This window comes from Hyalella azteca, unplaced genomic scaffold (genome assembly GCF_000764305.2).
Source record: "Hyalella azteca isolate HAZT.00-mixed unplaced genomic scaffold, Hazt_2.0.2 contig17406, whole genome shotgun sequence".
NCBI classification, from domain to species: Eukaryota; Metazoa; Arthropoda; class Malacostraca; order Amphipoda; family Hyalellidae; genus Hyalella; species Hyalella azteca.
In genome coordinates, this window is record NW_025947190.1 from 184,725 (window position 1) to 203,015 (window position 18,291).

The 18,291-nt window shown below is 36.7% G+C and overlaps 2 protein-coding genes across 2 annotated transcripts in view; one reads left to right on the forward strand and one right to left on the reverse strand.

The window, feature by feature from the left end:
- Positions 1 to 1,035: 1,035 nt before the first annotated feature.
- Positions 1,036 to 6,083, forward strand: LOC108682691. Its single transcript, XM_018171912.2, has 7 exons — positions 1,036 to 1,288; positions 1,599 to 2,137; positions 2,668 to 2,941; positions 3,997 to 4,082; positions 4,515 to 4,631; positions 4,958 to 5,123; positions 5,445 to 6,083. Exons 1-7 carry the CDS (start codon positions 1,213 to 1,215, stop codon positions 5,648 to 5,650), a joined length of 1,464 nt encoding a protein of 487 aa, XP_018027401.2. The 5' UTR covers positions 1,036 to 1,212; the 3' UTR covers positions 5,651 to 6,083.
- A 7,182-nt stretch (positions 6,084 to 13,265) lies between these two features.
- The window catches only part of LOC108682692 (neural-cadherin), a 61,494-nt gene continuing 56,468 nt past the window's right edge, over positions 13,266 to 18,291 (reverse strand). Inside the window, exons 28-29 of the mRNA XM_018171913.2 lie at positions 17,690 to 18,157; positions 13,266 to 14,358 (exon numbers count right to left, since the gene is read on the reverse strand). Coding sequence (XP_018027402.2) covers positions 14,207 to 14,358; positions 17,690 to 18,157 — 620 coding nt within the window. The 3' untranslated portion in view covers positions 13,266 to 14,206. The remainder of the gene's footprint in view (positions 14,359 to 17,689; positions 18,158 to 18,291) is intronic.

Below are 18,291 nucleotides of genomic sequence, written 5' to 3' on the forward strand. Positions count from 1 at the left end.
AATGAATTTAATTTTATATTAGAAATTTTTCTTTGGAAATTTGAAGCTAATGACTTCAGTTCTTGGAATTATCGATTGTCGGTTATGACAGCAGGCTTCCGCATACTGCAACCTAACATGACAGAATAGCCTGGAATAAAGGATAACATTTGCATCTTTTTTTTTAAATGTCTCAACTAATAATTTATACAATATATAAATCGATTCCTGCATCATTTATAAATTCCCGAGATGGACTTAAAATTAGTGTGTTTTCTCCGAAACCTCTTTTAATCACCAATTTAGCCCTGTTTAATCAATTTATCTTATCCCTACTAAATAATTTATTTAAACATTCTTTACAATCTTCTTATCTAGCCTCTTCCTCGGAGCTGAAATTATCGACGATATTATCGAGGAACAGAATGACTATAACATTAGGGTGGCATCTAATGGGAATTTGAAAATATATTGAATATCTGAGCCGGCCGCATCAAGAGCTGCCCGCTCAAGCGGATAATTATTTATGCTTGGATGGAAACCGTCCGCATAACACGCGGGCAGACTGGGGGGCGTCGGACGGTGAGGGGAAAATGTTCAAACTCTACACAATTTTACAATATGTACCTATATTGCATACATCAGCCCGTTACTTCCAAATTTACTGCTCATGTCTAAGATTTAATTGTTTGTGGTCATCATCGGTTCGATTGTTATACGGGTGCTATGTAATTGGCCTAATAATTGATATTATAAATATTAAGAATAATGTGTCAAGGTGACTAAGCCTCTTAGAGGGACAGGTAGCAAGATGAATACCTTTCTAATTTACTGATATAATTATTCAGATTTTTTACTTGTTTACATTAGCTTACTAAACATTACATGTAATTAATTAACGCTGAGGTGAAGCTATTGATTCTATATTCAGCATGGCAGTCGTCCGTGGATACGAGCTGACCTGTCGCGCGTCGCAGTCTGGTTGCCAACGCGACTAATGCTCGCGACGTGCGACTTCGCTCATTGAGTTAGTCTTACTCCTACTTACGCGAGAGCTCTGTCTCTTTATTATTGAGGTTTTGTTTTTGTTGCATCATTCCTAACCACTATATGAGTATAACAAGCATAGAAAATATATGCAAGAAAGCAATTATTGAGCGAAACGAAAAGTTGCCCATGGATGATTCATTTTGTGTTTTTAACTGAGATTGTAATGAGCGTCAATAACAGGAAATGCAGGTGTCACGCCGCGTCATCTTCATGGGTTGTGCCATCAGTTTCTTCGTCAGCATGACACTCCTGCCAGGAGGTTGGTTAGAGCCACGGTTGAATTATATTAATTCAATCATGATTCAGTTTAACATCAATTTAAATTATTTTTATGGATGTATTTTAAAAGTTAGGCATGAAAATTATTATCTTCGGTGATGTGGGCAAATGAATGTTTCTATGAAATAAAATACATGATTTTAAAATTATCTCTAAATTTTTTTAGATGAAATAAAGTATAATATAATTATCACTTGTGCTTCATTTGGATGTTTCTTCTCATAATGTAAGCTTCACAATGAATAGTATACTCATGTATTGGAATATTGCGATTATGTCATTTTTTCCAGGTGTTTTTATCGAAGTATGCCAGGAAGGACGTTGCTATCGGGCTCCGCAACCTGTGGGAAGATCCTCGCCTAACAATACAAAGCTTGACAAATCCTTGGAATTATCCGGAATGTTTGCTTCAAACTCCACAAATCGTAAACACTTGGATAAATCGTGGTCTTCAGTCGAGAATATCCGTATCGTTAAAGACAAGGACTTACAATCAAATTATTACAATAATATAAAAATTTCTCAAGATGTTTCTAGTTATTACGAGAATCAACGCCCGAGAAATTTAACAACTTTAGGAAATATTTCTAAAACGTCAGAACTAAGCCCTGTACAAACTCTTCCCATAAATAGCCTAACTTTTAATGCTAACAACAAATTTCCTGGAGTACTCGTTCACAATCATGCCGATATAATTACAAACTTGACCAATTTGATCACCGAGATCACTCATTTGGACCTCAAGAATGATAGTTCAATCATCAATATGTTGCACCAAAGCTTGAGCTCCTCCAACGCTGATCTCCGGACTATGCTAGAAGACCTTCAAGTGAGTGAATCAATGTTAAAATGGTAATTTTCAAAATATACATTAATAATATGGGTACTCAGAAGATCTGTGCAAATGTATTAAAACAAATAGAATAGATGCTTAGAACAAACAGATCTAAATTATTGAACGACATGAGTGAACTCATGCCGGTGCATTCATTAACGCTTATGGCCACAATCACAGATTTTAAAACTATATGAAGTCAACATTGTGTATTTTTATATGTCTCTTGATATATTCAAAATAGTTTGTCTTAAACCCTGTTTATTCTGTACATTTTTTGTTTCCTCTTCGGCGTTTTTCACTGAACGTTTTTCAGTGAAAAACTCGCTAAGTTAACGTAATTACTTACGCTCTATTTTCTTGTCTATGATTGCTGGATTTTGCTTGAAATGCCATCAATGAATGGCTGATGAACTTATGATCTCTTAACTTTTTTGAAAGTATAGCCCCGGGACATAACAGTAAAATTGCGCAAATCATCACATATAACAAAGTATATGACGGTATAGCTCTTTCTTTCTCAGAAGTTCAACGACCGCTACGCATGCCCCACGTGCAAGGATGACCGCCCCCCGCCCCACACGGCGCTGAGTCTCAACACGCGCGTGCCACACGATAAGACCTGGCGCGGCATCAGGCTGCCGCTCGTCACGTACAGCGTGCATGGCAGACTCGGCAACCTCATGAGCGACTACGCCACCCTTTACGCACTCAAGAAAATTTATTGCATGTCTGCAGCGCTCAAGAAATCTCATTATAGTGAACTTGATAAATATTTTACAGGAGTAACAATTCAAGGTAATTAATGATTGGATGGGCTATTTCATGAAACAGTATAAATCGAAAATTTTTCATCAATTCAATTCTGCACCTAATTAGAGTCTAATCAGATCTATAGCAACGCAAGAATTACAAAGAATTTTTCGTCCATTGTGGCAATTGAGTTTAAAATTATCGCCAAAATGCACACTCTACCAATTCCAACGATGGGGTTCTTCCAGTTTTATCATTCATGATAATAGATCCTCCAACGTTCGATAATTAAGAACACCTTTGATTAGGCTAATTAATTACACAAGCAACTTAAAATTTCAAGTTTCAATATGCTTGATATTATTAATGATATATTATCGAAATTCAAGAAATCTCACTTATATGTGAGCAGTTCTCTTCGCAGGGAGTCCCAGCCATTGATATGCTACTAATTAGCGCATTTTCTCATCTATGGAAAAAATGCACTAATGTGCTCGCCATGTCCGTCCGTCTGTCTGTCTGTCCGTCTGTCCGTCCGTCTGTCCGTGATCTCAAGTTTTCGTCGACGAGAAAATGCGCTCTCTGTCACTCATGACCTGCTGGTCACCTGGTAGTGACCTGATGGTCACCTGGTAGTGACCGATGGTCACCTGGTAATGGCATGTCAGTCACTCAGGTGTGTCCTGATATAAACTTGTTTTTGATCGAATGCGTATTTGATGGTAACTGGTAATCTTTTAAATAAGGAATTGAATTCGAATTCTCAGATAAAAAACATGAAAATCTGAAGAAACATACGACTGCATGTGGTTTTGATTGCCTCCTAACCGCCACATTCAGAATTTCCTTATCAACTCTTGTCTGTTAATTTTCTGGCCATCAAAATTTGCTGCATTATTATCAAATTTACAGCAAAAGATACGCGATGTGATATTCACACTTCGAAAGCTTCCCATATTGTTTGATTTCAAATACATTACCAGTTCACTTCTCTCAGGCCATGATCGACCGTTCACATCGCCTGGTGCCACTTGGTATTGATATTTGTACAACGCGATGCTTGATGTATACGTGATACTCATAAATTCTCTTCTACACAGGATATCCTCTGGAAATGCAACTGTTCGGTGCATTCAGGGAAGAATTAAGAAAAGAGTTTGCCTGCAAATCAAAGCTTGACTTATCGGTGAGTTTATATCTGCATGGACAACATTCATGGGAATATTTTTAGTTTCGAGTTCGTTTATCATTTTAATTTCTACGAATTAAATGGAGAATTTTAGAAATGAGTGGGAAAAAAACTATTTATCTATCAACAATATTTATTTTATTATGCCATTGCATCTATGAATAATTAATAATCTATTGAATTTTAATTAATTAGAAATATTAAACTATGATCCTTCGCTTTCCGTCACGGCCTTGATTAGTGATGCCAGTTTTTTTTAAATGATCTCTCTACTAATAAAATCCCCAGAGCTGGGACAGACTACTTGAATGTAAATATTCTTAAGTAATTCATATACTTGAAAGAATATAAACTAAATTTTTATTGTTTTTAATGTGAAAGGTTTTCACACATTTGACAATTGTAATGCCGTTGCCTAATTTGGCTCAGGCACAATTCAGGCTCAGCAGCATAGCTCTGCAAGCAACGAAAGCGGACCCTCACTCGCCTCTGCTGTTCGTGGGCGTTCACGTCAGACTTGGCGACTACATCAACTATTTGCAAACTGTGAGCCTGAGATCACCCTTCAATTCTATGCAAATTACTAGTAACATTAACATAGGCCGGGATGAAAAAATTGTAATTAACTTCGAAATCTGTTTTTAAATTCGTACCTGAACATGTTTTGCTCGATCGAAAAGTTCTTTTTGTCAGTTGCTCAATGAGTTCACAATCAATGAGCAAAGATTCTTCATGAAATAATGTTCGGTCATTGATACAAAATGGTTTAAATTATGCTCAAAGTATTACTTGGAATATTAATTAAAAGTATTAATTAGATTGGAATTAATAAATATAACTATGAAAGACATTAAACGCGCTATATTTCACAGAAATACGCCGTACATGGATTGTCGTACGATCGCTACTTGGCACGAGCTGCCGCGTATTTCATGCGTAATTACACGAACGTCATCTTCGTCGTGACGTCCGACGACGTCAGAACCACGATGAAGTTATTCCGCGACGCTGGCCTCAACAACGCTTTTGTTTCTCAAGGTATTGAGCGGAATACTTAGGTCTGCTGCCAAGAGTTGTGAGGCTAGGAACTGGCACGAATATTAATTTTGTATTATCGCAAAGGTGAATAGCTCATATACTGTTATTCGATATGCATGAAACACCGATGACTTATTTAATATTATGTAGTTTCAAGCCCAATTCTTATCATCATTGCAGAAAAACTTACTACCTTTTGTATTATATCTTGTCTTAATTGTTTTTTCCCAGGATCCATAAATTAAAATGATCAAAATGTGTACGGAATTTCTATGTTCATATATCATTCATTGCACTCATATAAATGTTTCCATGTACCAGGCTCCATAGGTGATGACATGTGCCTGTTGTCCCGATGTCACCACAACATCATAACATTCGGCACGTACGGCTTCTGGACGGGCTTCTTGGGTCGGGGCATCACCCTGTACCCTGACCTCCACTTCCCACACAGACAATACATCCTTGCGAGGCCTTCTTACGAGAGGGCAAACATGAAAGATTTTATACCGATACCTTTACGGTAACATGAATGAACTTTTGTTATTACTCATGCTAATTGTTTACCTCCTTACGGTTGTATATTTTGATTCATAACCAGGTATTTCCAGTAACGATGATTATAACTAAATACTTCGAGTAAAATAATGACATGTTAATAGTTATAAATTTTAATTAAAGCACAGCAGCTTAGCATCAACAGCACCTATATCATACTGACCATTTTGGAGATGACGCCACTGTATATAACGCTTCAGGAACTGAAATTAACCTAGTACTTATGAATAATTTATTTCAATATTTGATTGCCGTGATTTGATTTGAGTGTTTTCAATTTCTTGCCTACGCCATATCGTTTGGCTAGTTGATGATAAACACTACGCCAAATCGTTTGACATTATTGATGAACATTGTGTTTTATGTATTTATAAAACAGCTTAATGTTTATTTGGCCATTCGGTGTTTTAGAAATAATATTGGTTGAAACATTCTTAGTTAAAAGTAAAAGTGAAAAAATTCACGGGCGAAGCGGAAGCAAAGTTTTGAAATTTGCCTTTATGTGAAAAAAACGTTAATATTTCTCTAAATCAAATTTTGCTGCCCATTTATTTTTCATTGTGCCCGGCTTGGTAACAATTTTGTACACTAGACTGAACTTTTATTGTCAAACTTTATCTTGCTCCGATAGGCTTGTGAACTGTAGCGTATGAGCCTTCGTCCGAGTAGACGAGAGTTTTGAAAGTTATTTGCATTTCGCTCAGTCTTTAGAATTAATCCTGGAGCGTCGTTTGTGTAGACAAGCTGGCTTGGCCCAAGACTGCAACAAACGTGACAATCTGTCTAGTGTATAATAAAGAATTGAAATGAGAGACGAAATAATGTGGCATTAATTCGTAACAATCTGTTTTGGACCAGCTTGTGGAAATTGGGAAATAAGGAATTGGGGATCCTGCCTGACGCCTTGAAAGTTCCTGGCTGGCAATAATTATAAAACTTTAGCGAGTAAACGAAGTTTATAAAGAGAGCAGCAGCCCACATTTCAGCGTAATTATGAAAGAAATTCAGCGTCTACAAATTTCATGCCTGATATTATTTTAGAATTTTCCTCACCTTACAATCTTTTACCGCCAAGCTGCGATTTTTTGAGGAAAATGGCTAGCCACGAGATTAAAACACTTGAAGCGATTGAATGAATAGACTCCGATGAATAAAAACTATGTCAAGTCAAGATTCAAGTGTTAATATTTGATTATTCTGCACGAAGATGAAATTTTTAACTATAATTTATTGAAAGCAATTCGATGTGAGAAGACACGTGTGATCGAAAAACGAAGTCAAAGAATCCAAGTCAGTCTCTCTTTTGAGTAAAACCAAGCAGCATAGAGCCTAAATAAAATAATGAAAACAAGACTTGATCCCTCGAAAAAAACAGACATGAAAGGAATGGCTTGGCTTCTATTGCACCCCAGGCACACAGACCTCAAGTAAGCTTTTCAATGACTGGGATAAAATAATTAGCAAGTAATTAGGATCAACATTTTTAACGATTGATCAGAACAATATCCAAGTGAAGATTGAGCGATGTTTTCTTGACAATTCATTAAATAACAAAATTATAAATCTTTCAGGCATTTGCTTCCATAGTTAAGATTTTTGTCGGTAGGAGATAAGAAAGCTTTTGCCGCCTCGTTTAAGATTACGAATAATACGAAGCCATTGTTCAGCACGAATGCACAAACAAAAGTACAGCAATAAAGCACAAACAGTCTAGGTTCTATTCGTATCACTCTTATTGCGCAACTTTTTGCCAAGTTTCTGAATAAGAGGGACCATCATCACGGCTCAAACTTTCCAGCTTTGCTGCTCACCTGTACAACAAGACAGCAAATCTGCACAAGTGAGCAATATGCTGGAAAGAAGTCATGAGAACTGTTAATGTTTTTACACTTCAATGTAAAAGTTTTTAGTTATATATATGCTCGTCTTGGAAAGATGGTAAATATTTAGTTGTCTGTGATATTATTGATCACAAGCGCCTTAAGTAGACATAAGTAAAAACGGTTCAATCGCGTACGTACAGTATTTTCGGTGCCGAATGCCCTATCGCGGCCTGCGCATTTGTCGTTGTGTGATATTTTACTTAGCATTATCTAAGCTCTACAATTTATTTCAAATCTTAACAGCAATCATTGTAGCTGATTGATATTTGGCCGACTTTCATTGTTATTCATTTTTATTCAGAAAATATATTGTTTCTCGACGCACATAACGAAGTTTCTTTTACTAACGCAGTGGGAAACTCTCGAAGACTGAAGCTTAGTGCGCCTGGTCGAACATCACATATTTAGAGGACGACGGAGCTGACTAGTCTCTTTCAATTTTTTCTTATTTTTTTCCAAAAAAACTCAGGCTCCATTTGATTTTTTCAACGACATAAATCGTGAATACTTCTACCCCTGTGTAAATTTTCTCCGATTATTTCTTAATGAAATACCTCAAGTTATACTATGCATGTTCATCGACTGAACTAGACTTCGACTGAAATTTTATTTTCTGGGTTCGTGCCAAACCCGAGAGTTTTGGCAAAAAAGTGTAGATGGCGCTCGAAGGAAACTTTCTGAACTTGAAAACAAGACTTCCTTCTTATAACTGCCATTAAATCTTCATGGGACCTATGGCGCCCTACTCTCAGCTAATGCCTCAATCCTTTTTTTTCAATTACATATGAAAAATCCTACCTTCAATATGATATATATAATTTCATCCTACCTTCGAGTTAAAAGGATAAATGATATACTAGCACTTTGACATGAAGGTTTTTTATCTCTTGTTGGCACGAGGTGAATGTTAACGACCAATTTTGATATACAAGATTGACACACAAATTATTTGAATTTCAAATTCCTTGAGATTTAAAACATGATCTTATACTGAAAGCCACTTATCACTTATTCGTTTCATAATACACAAGAAAATCGATTTCGAATTCGGTCAAAGTCATAGCTCCTATATAGTTTCCAGCGCAACTCAACCAAGTATGCAAAGTATGATGCAATAAACGACTTATGTTAATGTGGTTGAGGAAACATGCAAATACCGACGAGAAGAAACTCTTTTTACTACGTCCCTTGCCAATATTACAGATATCCTAACCCAAATAAATGTATTCGGTTCCAGGGGAAAACAGTATTCAGCGTCAACAATTATGGAACCAAGAAATTAGTCTTGACATGAAAGCCTTTCATTAGGTCAATTATTTCCATGGAGAAGTTCTCAATATTTATTTCCACATCATTTGAAATTGTTTTACATGAGAAGCAATGCTCAAAAATAAATCTCACCAATATTTAATAAGATAAACAATGCAAGTGGCCATCTGTTCTGTCCCCAATAAAAGCTACTTCGATTTGTCCCAATGGCGGGCCAAGGCTGAGGCGATCACGGTCCAGTAATATATTGGCGAGCCGTTTTAGTTGCGGCTCCATATCTTGCAATCAAGCGTTAGTGACTTCCTAGAGACGTCGATCCATTTCCGGGAAGAAGTAAAAAATGTTTCTCCCCCCTTTCCGTGTTGAGTTGTTCAGCTTCTTTTCTGTTGTTTTTGGTTTGGTTCCTTCTCTCTATTATCTCAAACCAAGATAAATGTTTTGCTGCTCTAGTGCGTTGCTTGCTTGACGATCAATTCGTTTTTATCAGGGCAGACTGATACATAATAAAGTATGAATGAAATGTGGTGAAATAGATGAAGAATAATCTCAATTAAATTGCAAAGCAGGCAAGATCTAATTCAGGGGCTCTCAAACAATGAGAGCGCCCCACTCAATAAGAGGGTCGCAAATACCAAGCAATTAGGGCGTGGGGGAAAAATGAAAAGGAAATATTTCATTCCCGTCTTACGATGTTTTCTCCATTGACAATAAAAATAATTGCAGCGACCTGGCAACAATGACAATTTATAGTAGTGGTCAGGTACACATCGTATACAACAGTGTTCGGAGCACAGGGCACATTCATGCATGCAGTGTCTACCGGCGTGTAATGCCCGCAATTATGACTTAATTTTTTATTTGTGCTCTAGCTTCATTTTAGACTATACGTAAATTACATTTTGAATAGTTATGGAGATAACTTTTAACATGATTTCCATGTCCATCCAAAGAATATCAAGATAATTACATGGAAGCAGCGCTCCGGTCAAGTTTGACCGTAGTCTGAGCGAAGACTGCTATACCGAAGATCAGCTTTGCATTCTGAACGTGTTTTTATAATTGAACGTGGGCTGGGCGTATTCACTCAGCTGACCGAGAGCTTTCATGCATAGCTTTCCTGTGCCGCAGTTCTCTACAAACAAAATAAAGGTTCTCAAAGAAGAAATCAATGCAGAATATGTTCAAGTGAAGCAATTTGATCCATCAACCAAGTATTGAGTAATTGTGCAGAGATACCTTACGGTCCTCTTCTTCTCTCAAAGATTGCAAAAAAGAGACTGTTCTGTGTTTTAATTTTTGTCTGTCTTCTGTGTTTTAATTATTACTTTTAATTCAAGTGATGAGGTGCAAGGGCTAACTTATCATCACTTCTTGAACGTTGTGTCTTCTGAATGTATTGGTTTGATTCAATGTAAAATATCCGGGTACTCTGTCTCATAAAATTGAAGTGTAATTTATCCAAATATTTTTGATGGCGCTATAAAAGAGACAGTTGTGGGAATTAAATTTTACGCTAATTCGAAGAGGGGGAATGGAAAAAAACGTTGAGAAACACTGCCCTAGGAGACATCAATTTATACCCCGGTCACTGCGTAATTCCCCTTAAATCTTCTTTCAGCGAACCTTACCTTATTATCAATTTCACATGAGATAGTTAATTTAAACCTTGTTTGATTATGTGGTGCTGCCTATTGATGCTTTCCCTTTATCCATATCAAGAGTGAAGAAATAATCAGAACTAATTAATTATTACGAGAGCCAGATCTCATATCTCGAAATTTTTTAAAGAATTTCTAACTCTAAAGCTATTATTCTTGGCAGTTCGCTCATTAATTGGTAGAATTAATTTAATAATTCTATTCTCAATGATTAACCGTAAAATTATTTTACTAAAAAGAGTTAAAGTTTGATAACCGAAAATTTTTTATTTCATTTCATTGGATGTTGATTTATGAGTAGAAGGAGGAATTTTTTATCTTTTCGTAAGATTCTTCTCTCACTGAATAATCAAAAAGCAATTTAATCCTAAAAATATCGAAGAGAATTTTTGAATTTACTGCTGTGCCTTCCAACATGTTATTGGTATCGCTCTATATTGAGCACGGCAAGCCTTCTTTTCTCCTGTACGAAAGCTTCCATCGATGTAAGCGTAGAAGGCTTGGAGAAAATGGCTTCGCGTAGTAGAGGTGAATTTGATATCTTCGGTTGCCTACGAAATTTCCTCGAAGAAAAAGTTATTCCATCGATATCTGTATAGGTTTACAATGATATCTCCTGCAGACACTGTGCATGGGAATGGAAGACTATGAGCCTAGTATTGCTGAATTAATTTACAATATACCTTATCTCATGGAAAATTATAGATATATGTTTTTGATTTTCATACAGTGAGTACCAAATTTCGTATTAATTTCATTATTATTCAGAAGGGATTGAATTATGGACAAAATTAACATCGTACACCACATCCGCGTGACACAATAAAGCGGGATGCGAGCGTGAAGTGTCATATATTTTCCAGTGCGTTAATTCCTTTCAGAAGCAAACTGCTCTCGTCGCAGTGAATTTACGGCCCTAAATCAAAAGAATGCCTCTCATCAAAAGCTCGTCAAGTTCTACAGAGACCAAAGCAAAGTTAAGGTGCTGTAAGTTTGTAGACAAGCGCTAAAAAATTCCGATTTGAATGAAAATGAGAATAGAGGCTGGCAACGCATCGTCACTGACTTCAGGAAATTCTTGACAAGCTTCTATAGCGTAGAGTTTGAGCCTTGCGAAGGCTCGTTTTTGATCATAGCTTCAAGAGACAAGAAATTGTCTATATTCTCCTTCAAAACCATATCCACAAATCCATAATACCGAATTTCTATTTCATTTTTATCATATGTTAGTGAAATCCTCGGCTTCAACTAACGGATTAAAAAGATAATCAATTACTCGAGAGTAAAAAACCTGAGAAGTAAATTATTTTTTTTTAGGATTATGAAAAAGTTTCCTTAAACGTATTTTTCCTTCGGAAAATGCGAAGGTCATTAGTAGTCTGGCGAGAATGAAGTTAAATGTAAATGCCTCAAAGAATGAGTTCAATTTCCATAAATATCTCCCGTATGTACTTAAATAAATTGAAAATTATTATGTATATATGAGCGACCATTTTTGATATCCGAAAATCGGATATGAGGATAATACGAGTGATCATTAATTCATCATTTTGGGCATTAATTTGGAGAAATTTTCTATTCTCCGAGTCCATTTCTAAAATACTAAAATCAGGATAATTGATGAGTAAATCAATCTTTATTGGATCCATAGTGATTATATTGGGTGAAGATTCACTGAATATTATATACCCAAATATAATAGCCATAGAAAATGACTACAATTTTACAAGGCAACGGCTTTTTGAGCCAATAGAGAGTAAATTCAAACGCTTTATCATAATTTTCTTCAAAATTTTGATCATCCTAATAGCATTGCAGTTCGGCTCGCGTCCCATAATACAGTAAGCAAAGCAACGCAATATGCTCAGCTACAAGTAAATGCAACGAAGTTTTAGAATAATCCTAATTTACATGCATAAGAAATGAACAAATTTACACTTGCATTCGTCGGGACGAAGCTCTTGCAGTAGCTAAGCCTAGTCGACAGCATTTGCTCGAATGCGTTAGGATTAAAGCTTTCAAGCTTCTTCTTTCAAATCATGGAACCATATTCATTTTAGAACCGAATGTCAAATTTCCGTTTATTATTATAATATCATAAATGAATCAAAGGCATATTCTCACACTAATATTTCATGTAAAGTCATTTATTAGCATGCTCGTATTTTTGTAGTACTAAAAAAGGAAGTAACGAGATCCGCAGTTTCGTTGAACATTTGATGATTCATAAAAGAACTGGCATGTACCGAGTCCGCGGAGTAAAAAATAAAGCAAAATCGCCGTGCAGCATGAGCTGCCATTACTACAATACAAGCTACAATACAATTCCATGGCACTACGAAGAAAGGAAAAAGCTTCGAATGGGGAGTGGATCCTTGAACTTTACTATAAGGTTTTACTTGCCTTGACGTCTAATTGAAATGTTGCCCCCTTCAAGCGATGACGTTTCCCATTTCTGGCTTTACGCGTTCAAAGAAACTACAAATTTAAAATCTGCTGCCAATTTTCTGGGCCATACACACTAGCATTTTGAAAATAATTCAAAAAGAAGCAGAAACCAAGGAATAGTCGTATTTTTCCAGCGGGTTGGAGTTGGCAAAGGAAGGTTTTCATTGAAATCAATATCGGAATCACAGCCAGCATTTATGCTAGTGTTCTTGAAGGTATTTTTCTTAATAAATGAATACACATAACAAAAGTTTCATAATTGTCATAATGAACGTTTTCATGAGATTTTGAACGATTAATTCAGACTTTCATCGAACGGCTGAATAATATCGATTTTAGGAATGGTAAAGAAGGATGGTAAACCAATTTTATTCACATTCATAACATGTAGGTGAAGAAAGCTCAAGTCATTATAGCGGATGAATACAAAAAGTAACAATGCCACGTTAAATTTAGAGTGCTGACGAATACACTGTAATTCTGAACAGAAGTAATTAATTTCAATTATTAAATTCAACCCACAGAGTGCATAAGGTATAATCATGAGTTAATTGAAAATTCGAGTGAAACTTACATTAAGAATACCTTAATTACCGATATTTCTAGAGCAAAGCGAGCTGTAGCCTACCGTTAAAGGCTTCGTTTCACTTTTCCGATTTCTTCGGCGCGTCCAAAAACATTGATCAACAAAGGACTGAACAATATGGGGCTTCTTTAGAGCGTAAGCAATCTCGAGTTGCTTTATCTGAAATTAACTTAAAATTTCAAAAAATTATTTCAAAACATATTCAAACTAACTGGAATAGAATAGAATCTAATGAAAAACTTACATTGCATACAAAACTTTACACAAAAGAAGTGCCGATAAAACTACAAATTTTAAGAACGAGAGCTCAGCAAGCCTTTACAGACAATGCTCTGTATAATCTTTCGCCGACTATTATATTTTCCCTGACTTGTTTATTCGTCAAAATTTACCTACATAATTATATAGAACATATCCATATTCATATAGAACCTATACATAATTGTACATAGAACAGAGAAGATAACATTTTCCGTTTTCTTACAATTAAAACAAAATTCATAGCTAGCTTACAAAAGAAATTAAAACAAATTATAATCGTTATGTGAGTTCAGTTGTGATATTGCGGTTGATAACATGTTTAGAAAACAGCCCAATCAGTTATTGCCTGATCAAATAATAAACATTAATTATACGCTTTGAGGATTTAGTAATGGATTTTAAGTTTCTTGCTATTTAATTTCAGCAGCTTTTTCCTCCACCGTCGAAGCAAAAATCTGTGCAGACTTTCCTGCTGTCGAGCGCCGCGAGGTCCGAAGACGTCGCCGGGTCCCCGTCGCCAGCAGCTGAACTCTCGGCCCGCGCCCACGACACCCGCTTGTTGCTCGCCGCGTCTGAGGGCAGAGAGGGCCGTGACCTATCGCTGGAGAAAAGCTGCCCCGAGGGTAAAGAAACAAAGAGATATTTTGATAGGCGTTACACTAAACTCCTGTCTTAGAATCAAAAAGGTTGGTCTTAAATGGAATTTACGTGTTGAATGTACTCGTAATCCTTCAAAAATCTAGCAAAATTATAGTAAACTTGACTAAATATTTTTATTGATTATGCAATTGGAGTGCTTGGAAATAATAATGAACTTTAATAATTACCATATATAGGACACTAGTAAAATAATTGTTATTTTTATGTCATTGGCGTTTCAATCTTTCCTTCTTGATAAATTGAAGAGCATCCCCAAATGGACACCGGAAGAAATGCAAGAAGAATACTGGTAAAATGCAAAGGATTTAGCGCGTTAGAAATAAAACTCCCATCGAGAGATAAAAAAGGAAATATTTGCACACTAAGGCGTTTATAAGCCGAGCTCCACAAACACCATTGGTGAAAAAGTCTACAGCTTCAGGAGAGCATTCCTTTGAAATGTTCGTCAGTTTTGCAGACTCAGCAGTTTTGTCTTCTGAGCTTGCAAATGCCAACAGTCGCCGTCCTGGCCAAGCAATTCAGGACGTGAGCAAACTTGTTAATGTCGGAGGGGACGCCGGGGCACAAAATTTACGTGTAAACATCTATCGCCTTCAGAGGTCATTGCATGGTGGTTTTACCAATGAGTGCATTTATTTGAATATGTGACCATATATATAGTCAAACAAAACGATATAGTACAGAAATATATTGAAAGAGAGTTGAGCGGTTAACACGTAATCCGTAGCAAAGGAACAAAAATTAACGCTTCAACCAGAAGAAACGGAAGTAACTTATCGCATTCTTAATTATTTTCCGCATCCCAAATCGTCTTGCGTGAACTTTAGTGATCAACAGACTGCAGCTTTTAAATGCATATAAAGCGTAAATAATTTCTGGGATATTCTACATAACGATGATAAATATTTTCCAACTTCAGCGTGGGGAAGAAGTAATTAAACTGACGTAAAATAATTTTATTGCAAAGCATGATGTCTCTTTTCGTTAACTGTTTTCGTCAACGTGCCACGTACAGACTTTCATGTGCTTGTTTTCCAGGCAAATCCCCTTTATTAAGCAGGGAACTACAATACCCATCTAAAAAATGTCTAATTTCATGAATAGCGAGTGTCGGGGAAATTAATGTAAGCCCGACCGTAACATACGGGATCGTCCCGTAACTGGTAGTTAGTAAGTAATGTTAGTCCATTCTTCTCATTTGTGTCAGTCAATCACTAGCAAGCGTTCATATCACATGTCAACTATTCAATCTGTGTCTCGTCATTCATATGCCTGTTACTACTTCAATGTCCGTCATGTGTAAATAAACCATTCTAAACCATCGCCGACTTATAGAACCTGGGTTTATTCCATTATATAGCAAGCCCTAGCTATACCGTCCGCCACAGCGATAGAGGTCGAACATGTTCGGTGGATGTGTCACATCATTAGCATTTAGTCTACTCATTTAGGCAAGGAAACGTTTCTGTGTGATGTTGACACAGTGAAGAATTGACAGCACTGCAATAGCTGTCGCTATGAATTAAAATTCTACCTTTTTTGCTCCAATCCTTTATGAGCAAAATTCCTATTGGTCTGTTAGCGTAATTTGCATAAGCCACAAGTTTATTTAATTGAGAGAGGTTTATTGCATAATGAACGCCTGAGCAACATAGAGATTTTAGCTGTTAATTCTAAGCGGCCAGTTTAATTGGAACTTTAAAACGATATTATTACATGCGAAACAGTGAAATGAGGGCACTTTACAATGTTTAGCGCCCATTTGCCAAATAATAGAAAAAATTTTGTTCATATTAATTCTTAATTAAACAGCTATCATGAACTCCAAGAAATGTATCGTTTCATTGATTTCTGATGTATTTTTCAAGTGGTCACATTCTGCAGCATATAGTCGTAATGCACATTACACTTTTAATATGACGATAACACTCTATTCTAATATTAATATGTGTGTCTCAATATTTGGTGAATTTTGTTCTGGCTAAATGTTTTTAGCTGATAGAAACTCGATAGGCAATGCACAATGTAAAGCCTATAAGCAAGGGTGCATTCATTCAATTATCACGCACTATAATATCATTATATTTTCGATTGAAGTTTTTAACTCTTTTTCTATATTTGAAAGTTTATTCTTAAAATCAGAATTTCAAAATTCACATCATTATGATTCCAATCAAGTCCAATGAAATCTGGTAACGCATGAAAAAAATGAATAAGAACTAAGGTGCATCTTCCGTAAAGGTTTCATGACCATGCAAGGTTCTTGCTCTAAATGAAGTGCCTCCGGTATATTCTGCTGATCACTCAAAGGAAGACCGGTAGATATCGATCGCTGGATGACAAATGATCAAGCTATCGGACCAAGCCTCTTCCGACACATAACTCTACAGCTTATTCAGAGGTTCTTCCCTCAGCGGCAAAGAAAGACGATCTTTATTGACGGAGCTTCGCTGATTGATTGAATCCTTTAGGACTCTTGGTAAAATTCCTCCGACCCCCAGGAATGTACATGTATTAGATCGGCCTCGCGTCTGCTCTGGCACAAACGACGGGAAGTTGTTGATGAGAAGAGGTTGAATCGCAAATACTAGGGTGAAGTATTTCTAATGCGGCCATGAACGTAAACTTTCATTGGTCGTAAAACATCGCAATTCGAGGTATTGAAGGGAAGCATCTCAAATTTGTCTAGTCCTAAATGCGATGTTAAAAAATTAGAAAAGCAAGCCATTAGAAATTAGAAAAACACTTTTTAGAAATGAGAAAGATCCAAACATTCTGCAACGTTATGAAGACCAGCATTATCCATCGAGCAATTCAGTTACTGGTCAACATGACTCGAAAGGACGAACATCAGAAACATAATACAATTGGGAATAATTTTGTTATCAAGTCAAGCATCTACAAACTTAATAATATTATTACCTATAATATCGTCGTCATTGCCGAGTACTCCGTTGAGAGTTCAGAACAATTTTAAAAAAATGAATTGCCCGTCAATTCAATTTACACCGAATTTTTTCTGCGAAAACATCCTAATTTTATTTTTGATCAAAAATTTTAACTAACATTCCACACGGATTCCTAATCTGTAAGGTCAGTAGAAGAAATCTCGTCCTCGGACACAGCAACGTTTGCTGTAAGAACAGGTACGGCTAACGTATTCACCAATATTCGTAGCAGAAAATTGAGTTCGTTTACGTTCTAATATATAGAAACAGTTTTTAACTGGCGTTTTTAGCTCACTTTTTGTAAGGGACGTTGGTCGTGGCAGCGAGCCGACGTCGAGAGCCATCGCCTGGAGAGGAAGAGCGACGTTAGCGACCTCTGTCAGGGGCGCGCGAGTCACGCTTCCTGTCGGAGACCGTAAACTTGCTTCTGCATTAGCGACTGCAGGGACACTAACTGCATCAGCACAATCTGCACAGCCGACCTCACCAGCAGCATCACCAGCATTACGGCCCAGAGTAGAAGCAATGGTCTTTAGCTTGGCTCCAATGCAAAGTTTGCTGTAATCGTCTTTCCGTCTGTCAGTTTGTAATTCAAATTGTAAGTTTGGTCCACCGATGTTGACAAAATCAGTGGCGAGGAGGCACGCGTCAGTGCCGCCATGATCCTGCAACTCGAGATCAGCTGATGGCAGCTCCTGGTCTCGACCGCTCGACTTGACCCGTCTTTTGTGGCAAGCAAAACACAGAGCGAAGACCAACACACCTGCAGCATAAATAACGAGTAGTTGTGAGTAAGGAGTCCAGACAACTTTTATAATACTGGGAATGATAATTGGATAATAATTTGTGCGTTTGTGATCATTGTTTCTTGACTGATAACTGTAATTTAGTGATGCT